The sequence below is a fragment of the Procambarus clarkii genome, chromosome 58, assembly GCF_040958095.1.
Source record: "Procambarus clarkii isolate CNS0578487 chromosome 58, FALCON_Pclarkii_2.0, whole genome shotgun sequence".
Taxonomy (NCBI): Eukaryota; Metazoa; Arthropoda; class Malacostraca; order Decapoda; family Cambaridae; genus Procambarus; species Procambarus clarkii.
This window is the reverse complement of record NC_091207.1, coordinates 22,317,571-22,334,222: the sequence shown is the minus strand read 5'-3', so window position 1 is coordinate 22,334,222 and position 16,652 is coordinate 22,317,571. Positions and strand designations below refer to the sequence as shown.

The 16,652-nt window shown below is 41.5% G+C and overlaps 1 protein-coding gene across 10 annotated transcripts in view; it reads left to right on the top strand.

Moving 5' to 3' along the window:
- Positions 1 to 16,652, top strand: part of Liprin-alpha (PTPRF interacting protein alpha) — a 339,563-nt gene that overhangs the window by 162,976 nt on the left and 159,935 nt on the right. For all 10 annotated transcript variants that reach the window (XM_045757948.2, XM_045757940.2, XM_069306681.1 and 7 more), the window contains 6 exons: positions 1,215 to 1,355; positions 1,757 to 1,903; positions 3,515 to 3,640; positions 4,392 to 4,548; positions 5,466 to 5,587; positions 10,272 to 10,384. In XM_045757948.2, coding sequence (XP_045613904.2) covers positions 1,215 to 1,355; positions 1,757 to 1,903; positions 3,515 to 3,640; positions 4,392 to 4,548; positions 5,466 to 5,587; positions 10,272 to 10,384 — 806 coding nt within the window. The remainder of the gene's footprint in view (positions 1 to 1,214; positions 1,356 to 1,756; positions 1,904 to 3,514; positions 3,641 to 4,391; positions 4,549 to 5,465; positions 5,588 to 10,271; positions 10,385 to 16,652) is intronic.

Sequence of the window (16,652 nt, the reverse complement as noted above, 5' to 3'; positions counted from 1 at the left end):
TACTTTGGGGAATCTGGCCATACAATAAATGACAGACTTAACACTTCTTTTGTGCTCCTTAAGTCTGCAGACACAAACAACGTTCTCTTGTCTCATGTTAAGGATTCTAATCATCCTACTAATTGGTCTTCTTCTAAAATAATCTTTTCTGCCTCTACTCTTCACAGATGCCATCTTGTTGAATTGGTTCTGATACACAACCTACTCAACATGAACTTTAGTCCTGGCTTTGTTGCTGTTGACTCCTCCCTTGGTACATACTCAAATGTTCTAAACTTTCTAACAAACGTGATCTAACATAAACCTACCCATCCTTTTTCTTTCGTTCCCATTCTTACTCCTATAATTACACCTATCCTTTACATACCTTTCGCCTTGGTCGTACCTTCCTCTAAGATGTCCTCCTCCTTGCCTCTCTCTTGTCTTGCTTATGCCCGTGCCTCCCTTGTCTCATCACAATCGACTTGATAATGGTCCAGGACGGACCAAAACGTCATCTTCTCTACATCTTCTAGTGTGTGGTTTGGTCAACACCGTAAGATATCATCTACTGGATGGAATTGAGTTGCATGAATATATTCATAGGTAATGCTAAGCAACTTGGAAAAATAAGACCTACAAGGCTGGCATGCTCTTCAAAATGACATAGACAAAATAAGTGAATGAAGAAACACATGGTAGATTGAAATTGAATTGAAATTGAAATAAGTTTATTGAGGTAAAATACACACAAAGGGATGAAGTAGCTCAAGCTATTCCCACCCCGTTAAGTACAATGTCTTTATACATACATATAGACACATCACAAACAAATAAACATATTACCGAACATTTTGGTAGATGTAATTCAGCGTGGATAAATGTAATGAAATATGTAATAGGAAAAAAAAAAACACTCGACTGATAAATTATATGAAAAGATGCTAAGCAATTCAGAAAGAGAAGAGATCTATGGATATTTCTGTTAAGAAAACTGTCATCAGTGGATTGCATTAAAGGAAATTGTGCTCGTTATATGCTCATTATATGAGGATATGCTCATTGTAAAATGAGCATATCCTCTGCCTGCAAATTTCAAAATCACTTGTGTTCATGGTTTGAGAAATACTAAAGAACACACATGTATGTATGTATGTATGCATCTTGTATTTAATATATATGAATGTAGGCTACTAAACCATTTTTTATTCTAACAATTTTGCCTTAACTATCAGACAGCAGAACTGAATGCAGCAAGGGAGCGAGTGCGAGACCTTCAGAATCGGTTGCAGGAGATGGAGGAGGACCTGCAGGTCACTCAAAAGGAGCTAGTCAAAGCCCAGGAGATCAATGCACGCCTCCAGAGAGACCTCAAGGTTGCCCCCTGATTATATTTTTTTATTCATGGGAACATACAAATAAGAATAAAGGAAACTGCAGAGGGCCTGTTTGCCTATACATGGCAGCTGCAATTTAAATTCGCCCAAACTTATTCATTTCAATATGCTGTATGATCTCAAACTTTTAGCTGGTAACATTTATTTTCACCGAGCCGTTGCAAAATCAGTTGTGCCAAAAATGAAATGTTTAAAATCAAATTTGTAGAGGACACAGTACAGTATTACTTTGCTTGAAGGAGACTTAATTCTTAATGATGATAAATTTATTGATTTCCTTCATATATCTTATTATTTGCAGATCCTGTATCCTCAGGTTCTTTGTTTTATTGGTCCCTGTTAGTGTCGGTTATCAATAGCTGTATTCCTGTATTTTTCAGGAGAATGTCGCCCAAAAAGAGGATCAAGAGGAACGCATTGCCACCTTAGAGAAGAGATACCTAAATGCTCAGAGGGAGTCAACATCCTTACATGACCTTAATGAAAAATTAGAAGAAGAATTAAAAAATAAAGAAGCTCAGTATAAAGTAAGTTACTCTGTTATTAACTCTTAACGTGAATTTTGATTGTAGGAATTTTTTTTTTATCTCAAATGAAGGTTGAACTCATTGGTAGTAGTGCTCATATGCACTGACCCATTAGTAATGGGGCTTGGATGTACTGACCTATTGATAATGTAACACACACAATGTATTTCTCACCATTACCTGTAACACACACACACACACACACATGGTATTCTTCACCATTACCTGTAACACACACGGGTATCGTTCACCATTACCTGTAACACACACAGGGTATTGTTCACCATTACCTGTAACACACACACACAGGGTATCGTTCACCATTACCTGTAACACACACACAGGGTATCGTTCACCATTACCTGTAACACACACAGGGTATCGTTCACCATTACCTGTAACACACACAGGGTATCGTTCACCATTACCTGTAACACACACAGGGTATCGTTCACCATTACCTGTAACACACACAGGGTATCGTTCACCATTACCTGTAACACACACAGGGTATCGTTCACCATTACCTGTAACACACACAGGGTATCGTTCACCATTACCTGTAACACACACACTGGGTATCGTTCACCATTACCTGTAACACACACACTGGGTATCGTTCACCATTACCTGTAACACACACAGGGTATCATTCACCATTACCTATAACACACACATAGGGTATCGTTCACCATTACCTATAACACACACAGGGTATCGTTCACCATTACCTATAACACACACAGGGTATCGTTCACCATTACCTATAACACACACAGGGTATCGTTCACCATTACCTATAACACACACAGGGTATCGTTCACCATTACCTATAACACACACACAGGCTATCATTCACCATTACCTATAACACACACACAGGCTATCATTCACCATTACCTATAACACACACACAGGCTATCATTCACCATTACCTATAACACACACACAGGCTATCATTCACCATTACCTATAACACACACACAGGCTATCATTCACCATTACCTGTAACACACACAGGGTATCGTTCACCATTACCTATAACACACACACAGGGTATCGTTCACCATTACCTGTAACACACACACAGGCTATCATTCACCATTACCTATAACACACACACAGGGTATCGTTCACCATTACCTGTAACACACACAGGGTATCGTTCACAAGGTATCTGACACACACAATGTGTTCCTCACATAACATCTGACACACATTAGATACTGAAGTACAGTTGTGAGTTTAAACAAAAATTTGAGTTACATTTTATTATAAAAAGTGATAGCTGTGAAAGATAAGTGTTGAGATGAATATAGATGGGTCACATTGGTAGGGGGTAAAAGAACAAGAAAAGCAGCAAGTCAAAGGAAATCTGACATAAGATAAGGGAAAGTAGGAAGAAATTACATAAGGAGATCTCAACATCTTTTTGGCCAATAATGTCATTATACTTTGCCCCATTGGTTTAGTTATTGTATCATTTGTTAATTACAGTCATATAATGGATTGTATTATTATAAATTACTGTTTTATTGTATACCTTCAGTGTTTTCAGCTAGTTGTTGTTCACTTGTCCTTAACGTGTTGGTTTTCTTTGCCGTAATCTAGCTGCAAGAGGACAAGATTCGAGCACTACAAGAAAAGGTTGAGCTGAGCGAGCAGAAACTAGCGCAGTACGCCAAGTTACCGGATGTAGAGCAAGAGCTGAAGCAGAGAATGGAGGCTCTTCACCAGGTGAGAGAGATTTTTATACAGGATGTTGTGTCTTGTGTAGCGGCTATCTTTAGTACGGCTATTTTCTTTCCTTCTTTTATAGTTAGAGATATGAAGATAATGAATTATGTGCTAGAAAGAGGGACAAAGCCTCAAAACAATCACAATATGAGTTTTGAAAAATTTCCATTATGTTGTTAATAATTATTTCATTGTTTAAACAAATCTTATTTGATTTTATGTATACAAACAAGGTTTTTGGGTAGATGAGCATGTTATAAATTTATTTTATTGCCTGTAATAAAAATTACTTAATTTTGCATTTTAATTTAGGATGTGCCAGACCTAGTAAGCAGCTGTTCTGGAGGCCCATCTAATCTCACACCGTTTTTTCACAACTTTTTTTTACAATGTGGAAAAAGTATTGTTGATTTTTATCATTCATTTAAACAAAACTATAATGGTTAGTTTATTTCATTGCTTGACTTAATTATTAAACTGGTATGAGACCATAAGTGAAGTAGCTAGTGTAATTGTTTTAAATTTATATTATTAAATTTATTGTGTAACCAAATAAGCATTGTCATTGATGTCTTACACATATGATTGGTTACTAAAAATTTGCGGATTACTTAACACTAATATTGGTCATTTTCAATGAAATAGTTTACACTGTTGATGATATATCTCCTCTCAGTATTCATTAATTATACAAGCAATGTCCTTCTCTGCCCCCATTCTCATATCACCCCAGAGGTCCCTTTCTTCACAGGTGCAGGAAAAACATGGGAGTGCAGAGGACCGCATACAGCGCTTAGAGAACCAGCTAGATGAGAAAGGAGCCGAGCTCCTACGGTTAAATCAACGCCTCAAGATGAACGAAGAACACAACTCAAGACTGTCAGCCACTGTTGATAAACTATTGCAAGGTCAGTTAATTGTCTTGGGACTGATATTCAACTTCGATTGGAAGCATGTTTGTATATGTTAAGAATGTCATTAAATAATGTGTGCAGGAGAACAGTCAGTTCCCCTGTAAACATACCATAGAAAGTGTACTGAAGGTAGTGTGATCAGACTGCAGCTGTAGAACATTTCGCTGAAATAAAGGGAATACAGAGAACTTATATAGCATATATAGACACGATAAAGCTTCTAAACTATTGGGATCATCTCAAAGCTCTCCAAATGTACTCCCTACAAAGGAGACAAGAGAGATATCAAGTAATATACACATGGAAAAATACTGGAGGGCCATGTCCCAAATCTACACAATAAAATACCAACGTACTGGAGTGAACGATATGGAAGGAAATACAGAATAGAATCAGTGAAGAGCATAGGTGCTATAGGTACAATCAGAGAGCACTGTGTAAACATCAGAGGTCCACTGTATAAACATCAGAGGTTCAGCATCCTCTCGGCGAATATAAAAAATATTGCCGGAACAAACGTGGATGTCTTCGAGAGAACTGGATAGTTTTCTTCAAGAAGTGTCAGACCAACTGGGCTGTGGTGGTTACATGGGCCTGCAAGCCGATGCAAGCGACAGCCTGTTGGACCAAGCTCTCACAGGTCATGCATGGTCTTGGCCGGACTTGAGGAGCAGAACTCTCGGAGCCCCATCCAGATATACTTTGATATCATCCAGAAGTTAATACCAGAGGCTAGCACCTATGCTGATGATGTACACTGAAAAAGACATATGTACCTAGTATATGTAAAATAAATTTGTTTATATAATTATGTTTTACAGTTTTGTAGTTCTTTGTTGATAGTTTAGTTTTAGTGTTTGTCTTGATTTTGCCCTGGTTTTGCTGAACAATGTGCTCGTTTTTTTTTACAGAGTCCAATGAAAGGTTGCAAGTACACTTGAAGGAGAGAATGCATGCCCTAGAGGAGAAGAATGCTCTCACAGCTGAACTGGAAAGAACAAGAAAGTTCCTAGAGGATTCCTCTCAAGAAAAAGTATGCATTCATTTTTGGGGGGATAGAATTGTGGGGACTTTGAGAATTCCATAATTACGTAACAAAAGAGTGGAATGGCAACATCTTGAAGTAATGCCACTTTAATTACTAAAGATTGATCCATTTATTAAGAAAAAAATTAACTGCTACTTATGATATTTTAAGTGAAGACAAGCATTCCATTTTGATAATTGTCATCAAATTCTTCAGAAATATTGGGGAAAATATCAATCTTCTATATTCACTGCATAAAGCTGGACATAAATCTAGGATTTCATATACACTGCACAGTAGTCTAATATGAATTGCATTGAGACCTAGTTTGTGATAAAAAAAACTGCTGAAGGTTGAGGTTCATTTGTATAATTATTGCGTATATTTTAAATAATACACAATACAGGAAGTCCCCCAACTTAAGAATCAGGTGTGTTCCAAATATGAATTTCTCATTGTATGTTTGACTCCTAAAGTGTGGCTATGGATATACACACATGTCTGCCCATGCTCAAAATATCTTAAAATTCCAAAAGTACTTTTGTGTACAGAATGATTAATTTGGATGCAAAATGTAGGGAGAATGTGGAAATAGACTAAATATCTACATCTTTATCAGTTTGGTGACCTGCAGAAGTTTGCAATTCACCAGCTGGCAGGCCCAGCTGGTGTCTGTCAGTGCCTGCTGCAAGATTTACTGTGATGCAGAGGCATGTGGCAGAGGACTCCAATGTTGCCCAAGATGTTACTACGGTCCTTTTTACACTCGATAGTTCATTCGCTGTAGGATTTGTTGAATAACTAGATTTTTGTAAGTAATATCCAAAATGTATTGGGGAACCCATCTTTGGTTGTGTTTGTAGGGAGCCTCTGCCTCGAGGAAGAGAATGTGGCATCCTGGGCAGCCTTGTGGGGCTCCCACATACTTTCACATATCGTCTTCTCCTACCACCCTAATTACATGGTTACAACATTGGTTACATGCAAGGTACAAGGTTAGTTATCACAGATTGTCGAGTTTCTCTAGCTCCTCAGATGGTGGGCAGGAACCATGGATGCAGTGTGCATTTCTCCTCTATTGCCATACTGAAGCATTGGAAGAGGAAGCTGGCTGTTCTATGGGTCTCTTATTGTTTCAGTTAGCCTACAATCCAGATCCTTAAAAAATCTAGCGGCACTTTTACCCCAGGCACCAAGTGTGTCTGAAGCAATGGAGACAAAATTGTAGTGGTGATCTCTGTATTTACAAGACTTAGCTGCTTCCCTGTGAGTGGCATCACTACCTGGATGTGCAACACCGAAGTCCACATAGGTGTTAGCCAAGGTTGAAATACATCTGTAGTCCCACACTTATCTGTCTACTGTTCTTCCATGGGTTAACTGTGTTCCCGTCTGGGCGACTAACAGCCTGATCAGAGTTGTGGAGCATTAGGTAATGTGGTGCTCCCTCTGCTGGATAAACAGCTGTAGTAAGGCTCCTCTTAATTATGTCATTGACTTCACTGTGTCTTGATTGTCATCCCCCTATGCTTGGCAGAGCAGGCCATACTGGTTGTACCTGTCAGTCATTGCCTCTCCGCAAATACACCTATATTCGGTGTGGATTGGGGCAGCAAGACAGAGCCACTGTAATTCGGAGGGCCTGCAGTGTGAGACACGTGCTGATTACTGACATTGGGGTTACGATGTGTAATAAGAAGTCACTTGTATGGGACACTACTATGGCTGTAAAGCAAGCAGTGTCATGTGGTGGTATTGTAGCTTCTAGACATGTTGCAGCTGCTTGGTCTACAGTGCGGCCATCCCAGCTGAATTGCTTGTAGGCTGGAGATGGTGGTGGTTGGAGTGCTGGTTCCATGAGACCCATTTGGTGATGCAGTGTATAAAACTGGGATTGGTACCCATGCTTGTTGACCTAGGTAATCCAGTAGGATTTCCTTCACTAGGCTGTCAGATGCCATTGGAAAAGATAGGAATGCTATACAGCAATTTGTGTTGTGCAAATGCTGAAGCCCCCAAGTCTGACAATAAGGGAGGCTTATTTCTACTGTGATTTCTACTATGAATCATTGAGAGAAAGGTTGAGGGCTTTTCCTAACATTGATTTCAGCACGCTGTCATACTCCTTTGGCTTAAGACTGTTCAAAGATGCAGAACATCTAAGAAAGTAGGAACAGCAATAATACTGCTGTTCTTGGGTGCCTTCCTTTGCCATCCCTCAACTTTTTTATCGATGTGTTGGCTCTGAGCTGGGCTTCGTGACCAGCACTCACCAAGCTTGTCAGGGTTGCTGTCAGCTCCATTTTGTTGGGCGCACAGCACAGTGCAGGAATTTCCAACCATGTGGCATTCCCTAAAAAGGATTTCAGGCTCTGTGTTCAGGCTTCATTCAGACTGTTCTCTGGTGGTTCGTTATCTGAACTGAGGGGAAGCTTTTTTTGGTCTTTGATGCTGGGCACTGTGGATAGCTCATCTACTTGATTCCTCTCATTACTACAGAGTGAACTGTTGATGCTGCCCACTTCCTATGGTTTTGCAAGATGTTTGAGCACCCTGATGTGAATCTCTCTGCATCAGCTTGGAAATAACACCTGTTCTAAGTGGATCTGTTCCCCCATTCAAGTGGCCCTCATGATGGCTGCCTTTTAGCTAGACTGGTAGAGGTTGGGGGGTTTCTGTACCTCTCTTTTCCATCGAACTGTTGCTCTGGGTCTTTGCCAGGTTGGAGTCCTACCAGGGGAAGGTGGTCCTTCTGGCTCCTTGGTGGTTCACTCAGCCTTGGTTTCAGGAGCGGTTTGCACAGTGTTTGAACTTGGGTATTTTTCGTGGCTCCACCTTTTTCAGATGATTGACCTGGTGACATCTCTCTCTGGTATGACCTGCTCCTCGGCTCTTTGTATCTGGCTTTCCTGACATGTCTTTGTTAATATCGTCATAACAAGCTTGCCTTTGTTTCTTTTCCCATGGCTTGTGCTATCACTTTCAATCCATAATTTTTTCTGAGGCCATATTCCTGTTGGTGCTTGCTATCAGTTGAGGGTCAGAAACCTCATTCTGTTCGGAGGTGTAGCCCTCATGGGCATTATGCTCGTTTACAGCTGTCTCCTTCTTTTCTTGTGAAGAATGAGTCGACTTTGTTCTGGAGGTGTCCTTCGGTTATTTATAGCTAGTTCTTTTATCCTTGAGTGCATCATGTGCTGTGCCGAGTGGTAGCTCTTCACCAGTACCTTCATGCCACCAATTTTGCCTTGGTGGATGCTTTGTGGGTTGATCCTGTTTCCTTGGTTCTGTTCCAAGGCTTATGTTTCTCAGGAAGCCTGCAGAAAATATTACGAAATATGTGTATCTGTAATGGCTCCCCCTGTGATTTTCATGAAGTCCAAAATCAGGGATTTTTTTTCCATAGTTTTTTAGCAGTTTTTTCACTGTTTAGTAAAATATTACATTTTCAGAGAGGGAGAAGATGGTGGAAGAGAGGGAAGGAAAGTGGAAAGAGAGAGGAGGCAAGAAGTAAATTAACTTTGAAGCAAGAAAGGTGGAGAGGGGGGAGAAGAGGCAAGAAAGGAGGGGAGGAGAGGAAGCAAGAAAGGTGGGGAGGGGGGAGAAGAGGAGGCAAGAAAGGGGGGAGCTGAAGGTGAGGGGAAGAGAGGGGTAATATTAGGGGAGATTAGAGAAGATTGGGGAAGAGTGAATTGGGGAGAGAGAACAGGGTACAGTTGGTGCCCCATCTTTTACATACAAACAGTAATTAAAATTTTTCTTTGTTCTTAATGTTGGGTGTAAATGGTCTAATAGGCTTTCTGCAAATCCTCTATTCTTATGGTGTGCTTCATTACAAGCACATTGAGTTATGAAAATCATATGGACATAATGGGTATACAAATCATTTAAATATAATAGCATTTTATACCATGATATATTTGCTGCATTGGCATAGAAATATTTGCAATGATAACTGCATTGCATAGTAAGCAATAATGGAATGATAGGTAAGCTCCACTACATCCATATAGGGCTGTTGTATCCATATTAACATCATAGGTATAAAAAACAGGTAGTAATATTTAAAATCAACATGTGATGATGGCTGCATTACCCCAGTGAATCAATGTACTGTATAACAATAACTGCACTTTAAGGGTTACAAATAAAAATAATTAACTCTGCCAGATATTATTTGCAATATTTCTGAATTACTGTGTCATCCAAAAGATTGCTTGTACTGTATATCTTTTTGAACCAAAATTTCAGAGTAAATATTATTAGAGAAAATATACATCATTGTTATTTAAATAATAAATACTTTTGAACTAATCATTGTGCAATAGGAACGGATTCAACAAGAACTGGAAAATCTGAAAGCAGAAATGGAGAGCCTCTTTCAACAAGACCTTGTTCGGTAAGTCATTTCAGAGGTGTGGGTGATTTTAATTTTGCTTAGCCTTCATTTTTTGTGATGCCTCTTCAGATCTACCCCAGGTGTACCCGTGTGTGCACGTTTGAAGCCCTGAGCCCATGTCGTTGGTCAGTGGTGGTCCCATCTGCTCACAGCTCCGACCTCTGCTTGCCTCTCAGCTTGGAGTCTTCATACTACGATTTATCTCATTTATTATTTCCCTTTTGCTGTATATGTTTGCTTGATGTATTTCTTTTAAACTTTTATTTTTTATATATTTTCTATTTGCTGCAGAGTGAAATATTGAAAGAATTGTCAAGACGGCAACTTGAAGCAGAACAACTGAAGCAACAAATGTTGCAACAAGAGATAGCCTTCAATATTAAACAAACTGAAGCATTAACAAGGTAATAATGAATATATAACACTGATGATGCAACTTATTGAGCTAGTATCATCCCATGGTGTTAGGTGGCACTGGTGGACCTCGGGCATATTACTTAACCTGAGGTTGATGAATATATGTCTGTAACATATACTTCTCACACACTCCTTATGACTGCATTTGCATCATGTGCCATCATTCTTTCTCTGACTACAAGAGTAATTTACAGTTTACATTTTGTAAATCATTATTATACTTCTCCCGGTACCTTCATCTGTAATATACCCTTTAATTCAGTCTATGGGGTTTGTTATATTCAGTACATTTTGTTTATGGAAATTTAGCCATGCAGAGACTGATGTATGATGTTGTGGACAACATATAACAGGTTATTAAGTGTTACCTCTGCTTTTAATAGAGGGCAGTTGAGCTCAAATAAGTTATTGGAAATGATTCCAATTCTCTGAGTTAAGTTCCCTCAGCTGCTTCTGGATTAATTCAGTTCATTCCTCCAGTTCTCATGTTTCTATATGGCTCTTATGAACTTATTCATCAAGCAATAAGTATCATTGCAAATGGACTTGCAAGGGAAAATGAAGCAGAAAGGCTGTGGCGAGAGTCATCTAGAGCTACCACTGAGGGATCAGCTTGCTATAAAGCCAAAAAGCTTCAATGCCCTCTGCAAGAACTAATTAAGAAAATAAGGAATGCCAATTAACACTGTTAAAAACAGTTTGAAGGTATGCTGTCTCATTCCATTGGGTAGCAGTAAACTTCACATGGTCACTTTGACCTTGGTTCAGTCCGCACCTTCAAGTCCTTTCCCAGTTGGCGTGGTCTACCCTGCTCTTCATCCCCTGCTGCCGACTCCCAAACGTCTGAGGGTTTCTGAGTCGGGGCAGGGTTTAGTTGGTGATGAGACGCGGTCGGCTCCTGGGGCTGCCCCATTCACAGTGGAGATGGAGGCATTCGAACCTGTTCCTCTTGTTGAGGCTTCTGGTCCAGAGCCTGGTTCAGAGGCTCCGGGGGCTGGGGGTGAGTTAACCTGCGGGTCTTGGACCCCCTTTAATCCTGCTCGGGTTTTGGTGCCCTCGTCATGGGATTTGTTGTTACAGGGTGTGGGGTTTTCGTATACCCCTTCCTTGTACAAATTTGATTTGGGGTTGGCCTCCCCCTCCCCCTCCCGACTTTGCTGGTTGGGTTGGCTCAGATTTGTTTACTTGGGAAAACCCACCCCCACCCCCGACAAAAGGAAGTACAGGAGGTCTTTGCTGCATACCTCCTGTGTGATCCGGATTTCGCCTCTATGATGGATCCATCCTCGTTTGCGTTAGGTTCTTCCCTTTATTGGGTGCATTGAGGTTCCGGAATCTTCCTGGCTGGCAGACTGCCCTTTCTTTTCCCAGGGAGCATTGCACGGGTTTTGTCGGACTTGCTTGCTTGAATGGTGGGAGGTTACTATGGTTCTACAGGTTTACTTGGGGGAGGGGGGGGGTGAATTTGAGCACCTCAATGCGTGCCTTTTTGCCCCTGTGCTTCCTCGTGATGTTGGCCTTCTGCAGCTGCATGCGCAGGTTCCCTCCGTTTTAGCTGCTTTGGTGGCAGAGGATTTTTGCGCTCGTGGGCATGTGGCCTCATTCTTGCACTTCTTTTTCCCTTTAGTTCTCAGACTGGCTTACGGAGGATGTGGAGGTGTTGAGTGCCGGGCTGTCGACTGGGGTGCTGCCCGTCGGCTGAGGTGTTGAAGCTGTTTGCACCAATCCTCTGGGAAGTGGTGTCTGTATTTTTGCCTCACCTCGCATGTTATCAGGCCGTCCTTGCTCTCTCCTTGGAATCTGAATTGGCTCTGTTTGCCCACACTTGGTCCCACGATTCATGGGCGTTTCGGGTCATGTCTTCTGGCCTGTGATGGCGTTGAGTGGCAGCTCCTTCTCTGGGAGATCTGGGGCTGGCGGAGCAGGCTTTTTCACCTTTACTTCGTTGGGTCATCTTGGAGTGGGTGTGCTTGGGCATGATTGAAACGACTAAGTTCCTCAGGTGGGTTTCTCGCTTGTTTCCAGTACCGAAACGGGACTGTGCGGATCTTCAATTCATTCTGGACTTGTCCCATCTGAACCGCTAGATTCCTTGCCCCTCCTTTCTTGACCACTCTCTCTGATCCGGCTTCTTTTGGAGCTGGGTTGTTGGATGGTGTCTCTGGACATCCGGGACGCATATTGGCATATCCCGATTCAACCAGGTCAAGACCAGGTCAGCAGTCTTGACCTGGTTGCAGCACCACTGTCTATTGGTGTCAATTTAGCCCCAGGTGACTCGAAGGTTTCTTGAGCAGTTGTGTGGGAGCCTGAACTTTGCCTGCATAGTTTTTCTTCTTGTCAAAGTATGGCTTCAGTGGCTGTTCTAATATCTCCAGTTCAGTCCCTTTCACTGCTGCCATGATCATTGGACGTGGGCCCTGCAAGCACTTTGCCGACTGCTGTGTTGCTTGCTTCCTCTTCAGGGTTTAATTCCCTGGTGCTCTTGCTCGACATCTTAATAGACTCTCTAGCTCTGGGTTGGGGTTTGTGAACAGCACTCACCAAGGTTGCCAGGGTCATTGGTTTCCTCCATTTTGTCAGGCACACAGTACAGTATGGAAGTTTGCGGCTGTGGGCATGCTCTACTTAGGATTTGGATTCCTCCAGGCTCTGTGCTCTAACTCCATTCAGGCCCTTGGTCTTTAGAGCTGGATGCTTAGAGTATCTCTTCTTCTGGTTTCTCTGGGTTTGACTTTGTGCTGTTCACGTTCAGGGAGTGTCATACATTCCTGTGGATGGCTTGCCCTCATTCCTTCCCATCTCTATGGAATGAAACATCAATGCAACCTCTTTCCTTTGGCTTTTCAAGACATACGGTTCCCAGAGGTGGACCTCTTTGGGTCAACATTGAATCGATGCCTTTCTCTATAGATGGCTCCATTCCCATATCGCAAGACCCTCATGGTAGATGCATTTCAGCTGCACCGGCTAAGATGGGGGGCTCCTGTACCTCTACCAACTGTCTGGCTGTTGCTCCAGGTCCTGGTCAGGTTGGAGTCATACCCGGGAAAATTGGTCACTCTGGCTCCTTGGTGGCCGGCCCAGCTTTGGTTTCAGACACTGCTTGCTCGGTGTCCGAACCTGGTAATTTTTCTGTGGCTCCACCTCTATCAGAAGGTCGGCCCAGTGACATATTTCTCTATTTTGACTTTTCCCTCAGGTCTTCGTGTATGTTTTTGACATGTCTTTATCTTTATTTTACTGGACTGTAGGTGAATGCCTTGTTATTTTTCTATCAGCTGTTTTACAACGTTAATGCATATCCCACACGTTATTGCTTGTAGTTCACTAAGCCACTGCTGTAACCATTAATCTGATTACTTGAGTCATTTGTTTGACAGTTACAATTGGCTAGTCAGTGCTGTGTCCAGTGTCCCTATGTCTTTAAGTTTTTCATGGAAATGTTCAATAGTGTTGTTTTTGCTTGTTCATAGTTGTTCATCTCACAATGAATAGCTGGTCTGTGTGTACAGTACAACTCTAAAAATGCCTGACTGCAATGTTATTAAAAATCTTAACACTTTCGTCCGGCGGTGACGCAGTCTGCGTCACATAATAATCTTATGGATTTCCGACGGTGACGTAGTTTGCATCCGGAATTAAAATACTTGTTAAAATGCTGTTTATTGTTCGACTATTATGGGACTAGTTTTAAAATGCATGCCTTTTGATTGCAAACACTTTGATATCAAATTGAGCAACGTAGTACGACAATTGAGGTCAAAACACTGGTAAGATTATAAATACTTTTATGGTGATGAGTGGCCAAAAATAAAATTTGTTAAAATTCCATTTACTGTTCAATTATTATGCGACTAGTTTTCAAATGCACGCCTTTAACCACTGTGCTGCGGCGAGTTTGTGAAATTCCCCCTGTGCACATGAAATAGTGTTCCCCAAAAATAATTTTTTCTTAGTAAAGGATAAATTCCCTTCCCTGAACATGTCTATGTAAAAATAAATACCAAATTCCACTTTGGTTGTGGGGACGTGGACAAGGTGCGCTGTGACGTCATCAGGGCTTGGTTGCCCGTGCATGACTCGCCCAGACACAGTTGTGCTGGCCATTCAAGCACCGGGCGTTACCATAGATATATTTTCAATTATTTTTTCTATGTATTTCAAATGTGGTTATATTTTTTTTATCGTATATGATGCATATTTGTGTCCTTTACAATATGTATACAGTAGTACGTTCATAATGTTCCATGGAACTGTGGTACATGTCAGTAATGTATCCACAATAAATGTTTGTCGCAATATTGTTAAAAATTCATGAAAATTACAATATGTACAGTTTCACACTATTTACACAGTAACACACTGTATTACACACTCAGTACTTCAGAAGCGAGTAATAATCAATGAAGTAGTCTATGGTACACAGCGCGACTTTGCTCTCGTTGCACCAGGTACAGATAGATTTTTGCTTTGTTTCTTCATTCTGTGTGCTTGCAAATAACGCACTCACGTACACCCTCGGCATTAGTACCTGTAGGTGTTATGTAGGCAAGCTTGTAAAACGTAAGGTAGTCATGAAAAGATTACAGGCAAGATAAATTTTGTAAGGTAGTCTTGAAAAGATCGCTTTGTAAGGTCCTCCACAGGAAGAGATTCAGCAAGCCTCAAAGAGTTTCAGTCAGTCAAGAAGAGATTCAGGTATTCCTGAAAATATCTATGGAAAACACCACCATTGAAGCCGCTAACACTGTTCATCTATGCTACTTGTATCAGATGCATCATCACTGAACGCAGAAAATGATTCATCTATGTATCATCTAAATAAATTGGAGATAGCATAGCATAGGTGGGCAAGGATGGCACTTAGAGCTATAATTAGATACGCTCGCTGAATCGTCCTCATAGGTGCCGAGACTCTTGCATCCGACCTTTGTTAGGTCCTTATTGCACCTAGCTACACCAATATTATGACCCTTCTGTTCTTCAAACAGTAAGGTTTGAATTTCACCGACTGAGCATGATCTTTCAACACCGCATTGAACAGGTGTTTGGGAGCCAGAGGCGCGTGCGCCACCCATGGTTGCTCACTCGGTACTAACCCAGCCAGCAGCCCTAGGGCATTCTGGAAATTTTTTCAAAGATGGCTGCCTCTCACTGGAGGTCCTAAGAGTCCATTTCGTACACAACCAACCTCGCACACATTTAGAATGGGTACGAAAAAATCAGTTTTCTCGGTTGGCGCAGTTTCCCACCAACTGTTGGCGCAGTTTCCCACCAACTGTTGGCGCAGTTTCCCACCAACTGTTGGCACAGTTTCCCACCAACTGTTGGCGCAGTTTCCCACCAACTGTTGGCGCAGTTTCCCACCAACTGTTGGCGCAGTTAAGTGGTTAAATTGCGAACAATTTGATACCACAATGAATGACATAGCTCGGAAATTGAGGTCAGAACACTGGAAAGAGTACATAAGTTAGTGTGGGTGGGCGCTCCTGGGACCGCTCACGGGAACCGCCAGGTGCAGCTAGGGGTGGGTTGCGGTGCGCGTGCCGAGTGCGGGAAAGTGTTAATTAACCAGTTTGCGTTATGTAGGGCATGGAAATTTGTGTTATTAGTTTTCATTATAATCTTTCAGACCATTTTTAGCATGTTCTAGGCTATATTTTTAATTTTCAGTAATCAATCTCTTGTTAGCATGTAGGCTATAGCCCTATTATTTGCATCTGCTTGCCCCAGGTCTATTTACCTGGCAAACATCTATTAAGACATATGTATTTTATTCACTTAATTTTTAAAGGAAGACATAATACCACCGGATACTCTAATTTTGTGCTTTCGTAGGTGGTAAATAATTTTTTCATCATTTCCTTTCATCATTTATGTGATCTTGGGAGCCGGTCGGCCGAGCGGACAGCAAGCTGGACTTGTGATCCTGTGATCCCGGGCGCCGGCAAGAAACAATGGGCAAAAGTTTCTTTCACCCTATGCCCCTGTTACCTAGCAGTAAAATAGGTACCTGGGTGTTAGTCAGCTGTCACGGGCTGCTTCCTGGGGGTGGAGGCCTAGTCGAGGACCGGGCTGCGGGGACACTAAAGCCCCGAAATCATCTCAAGATAACCTCAAAATATCTTCCAGTGATATTAAATTTCCTAATGTTACCACATTTTCCCTATCATTTTATTTTTCTGAGTATCTATTGTAGAATATTTGTAGTTTCACGAGGTATCATGTAGTTTCAATATCGTTTCATTTCTG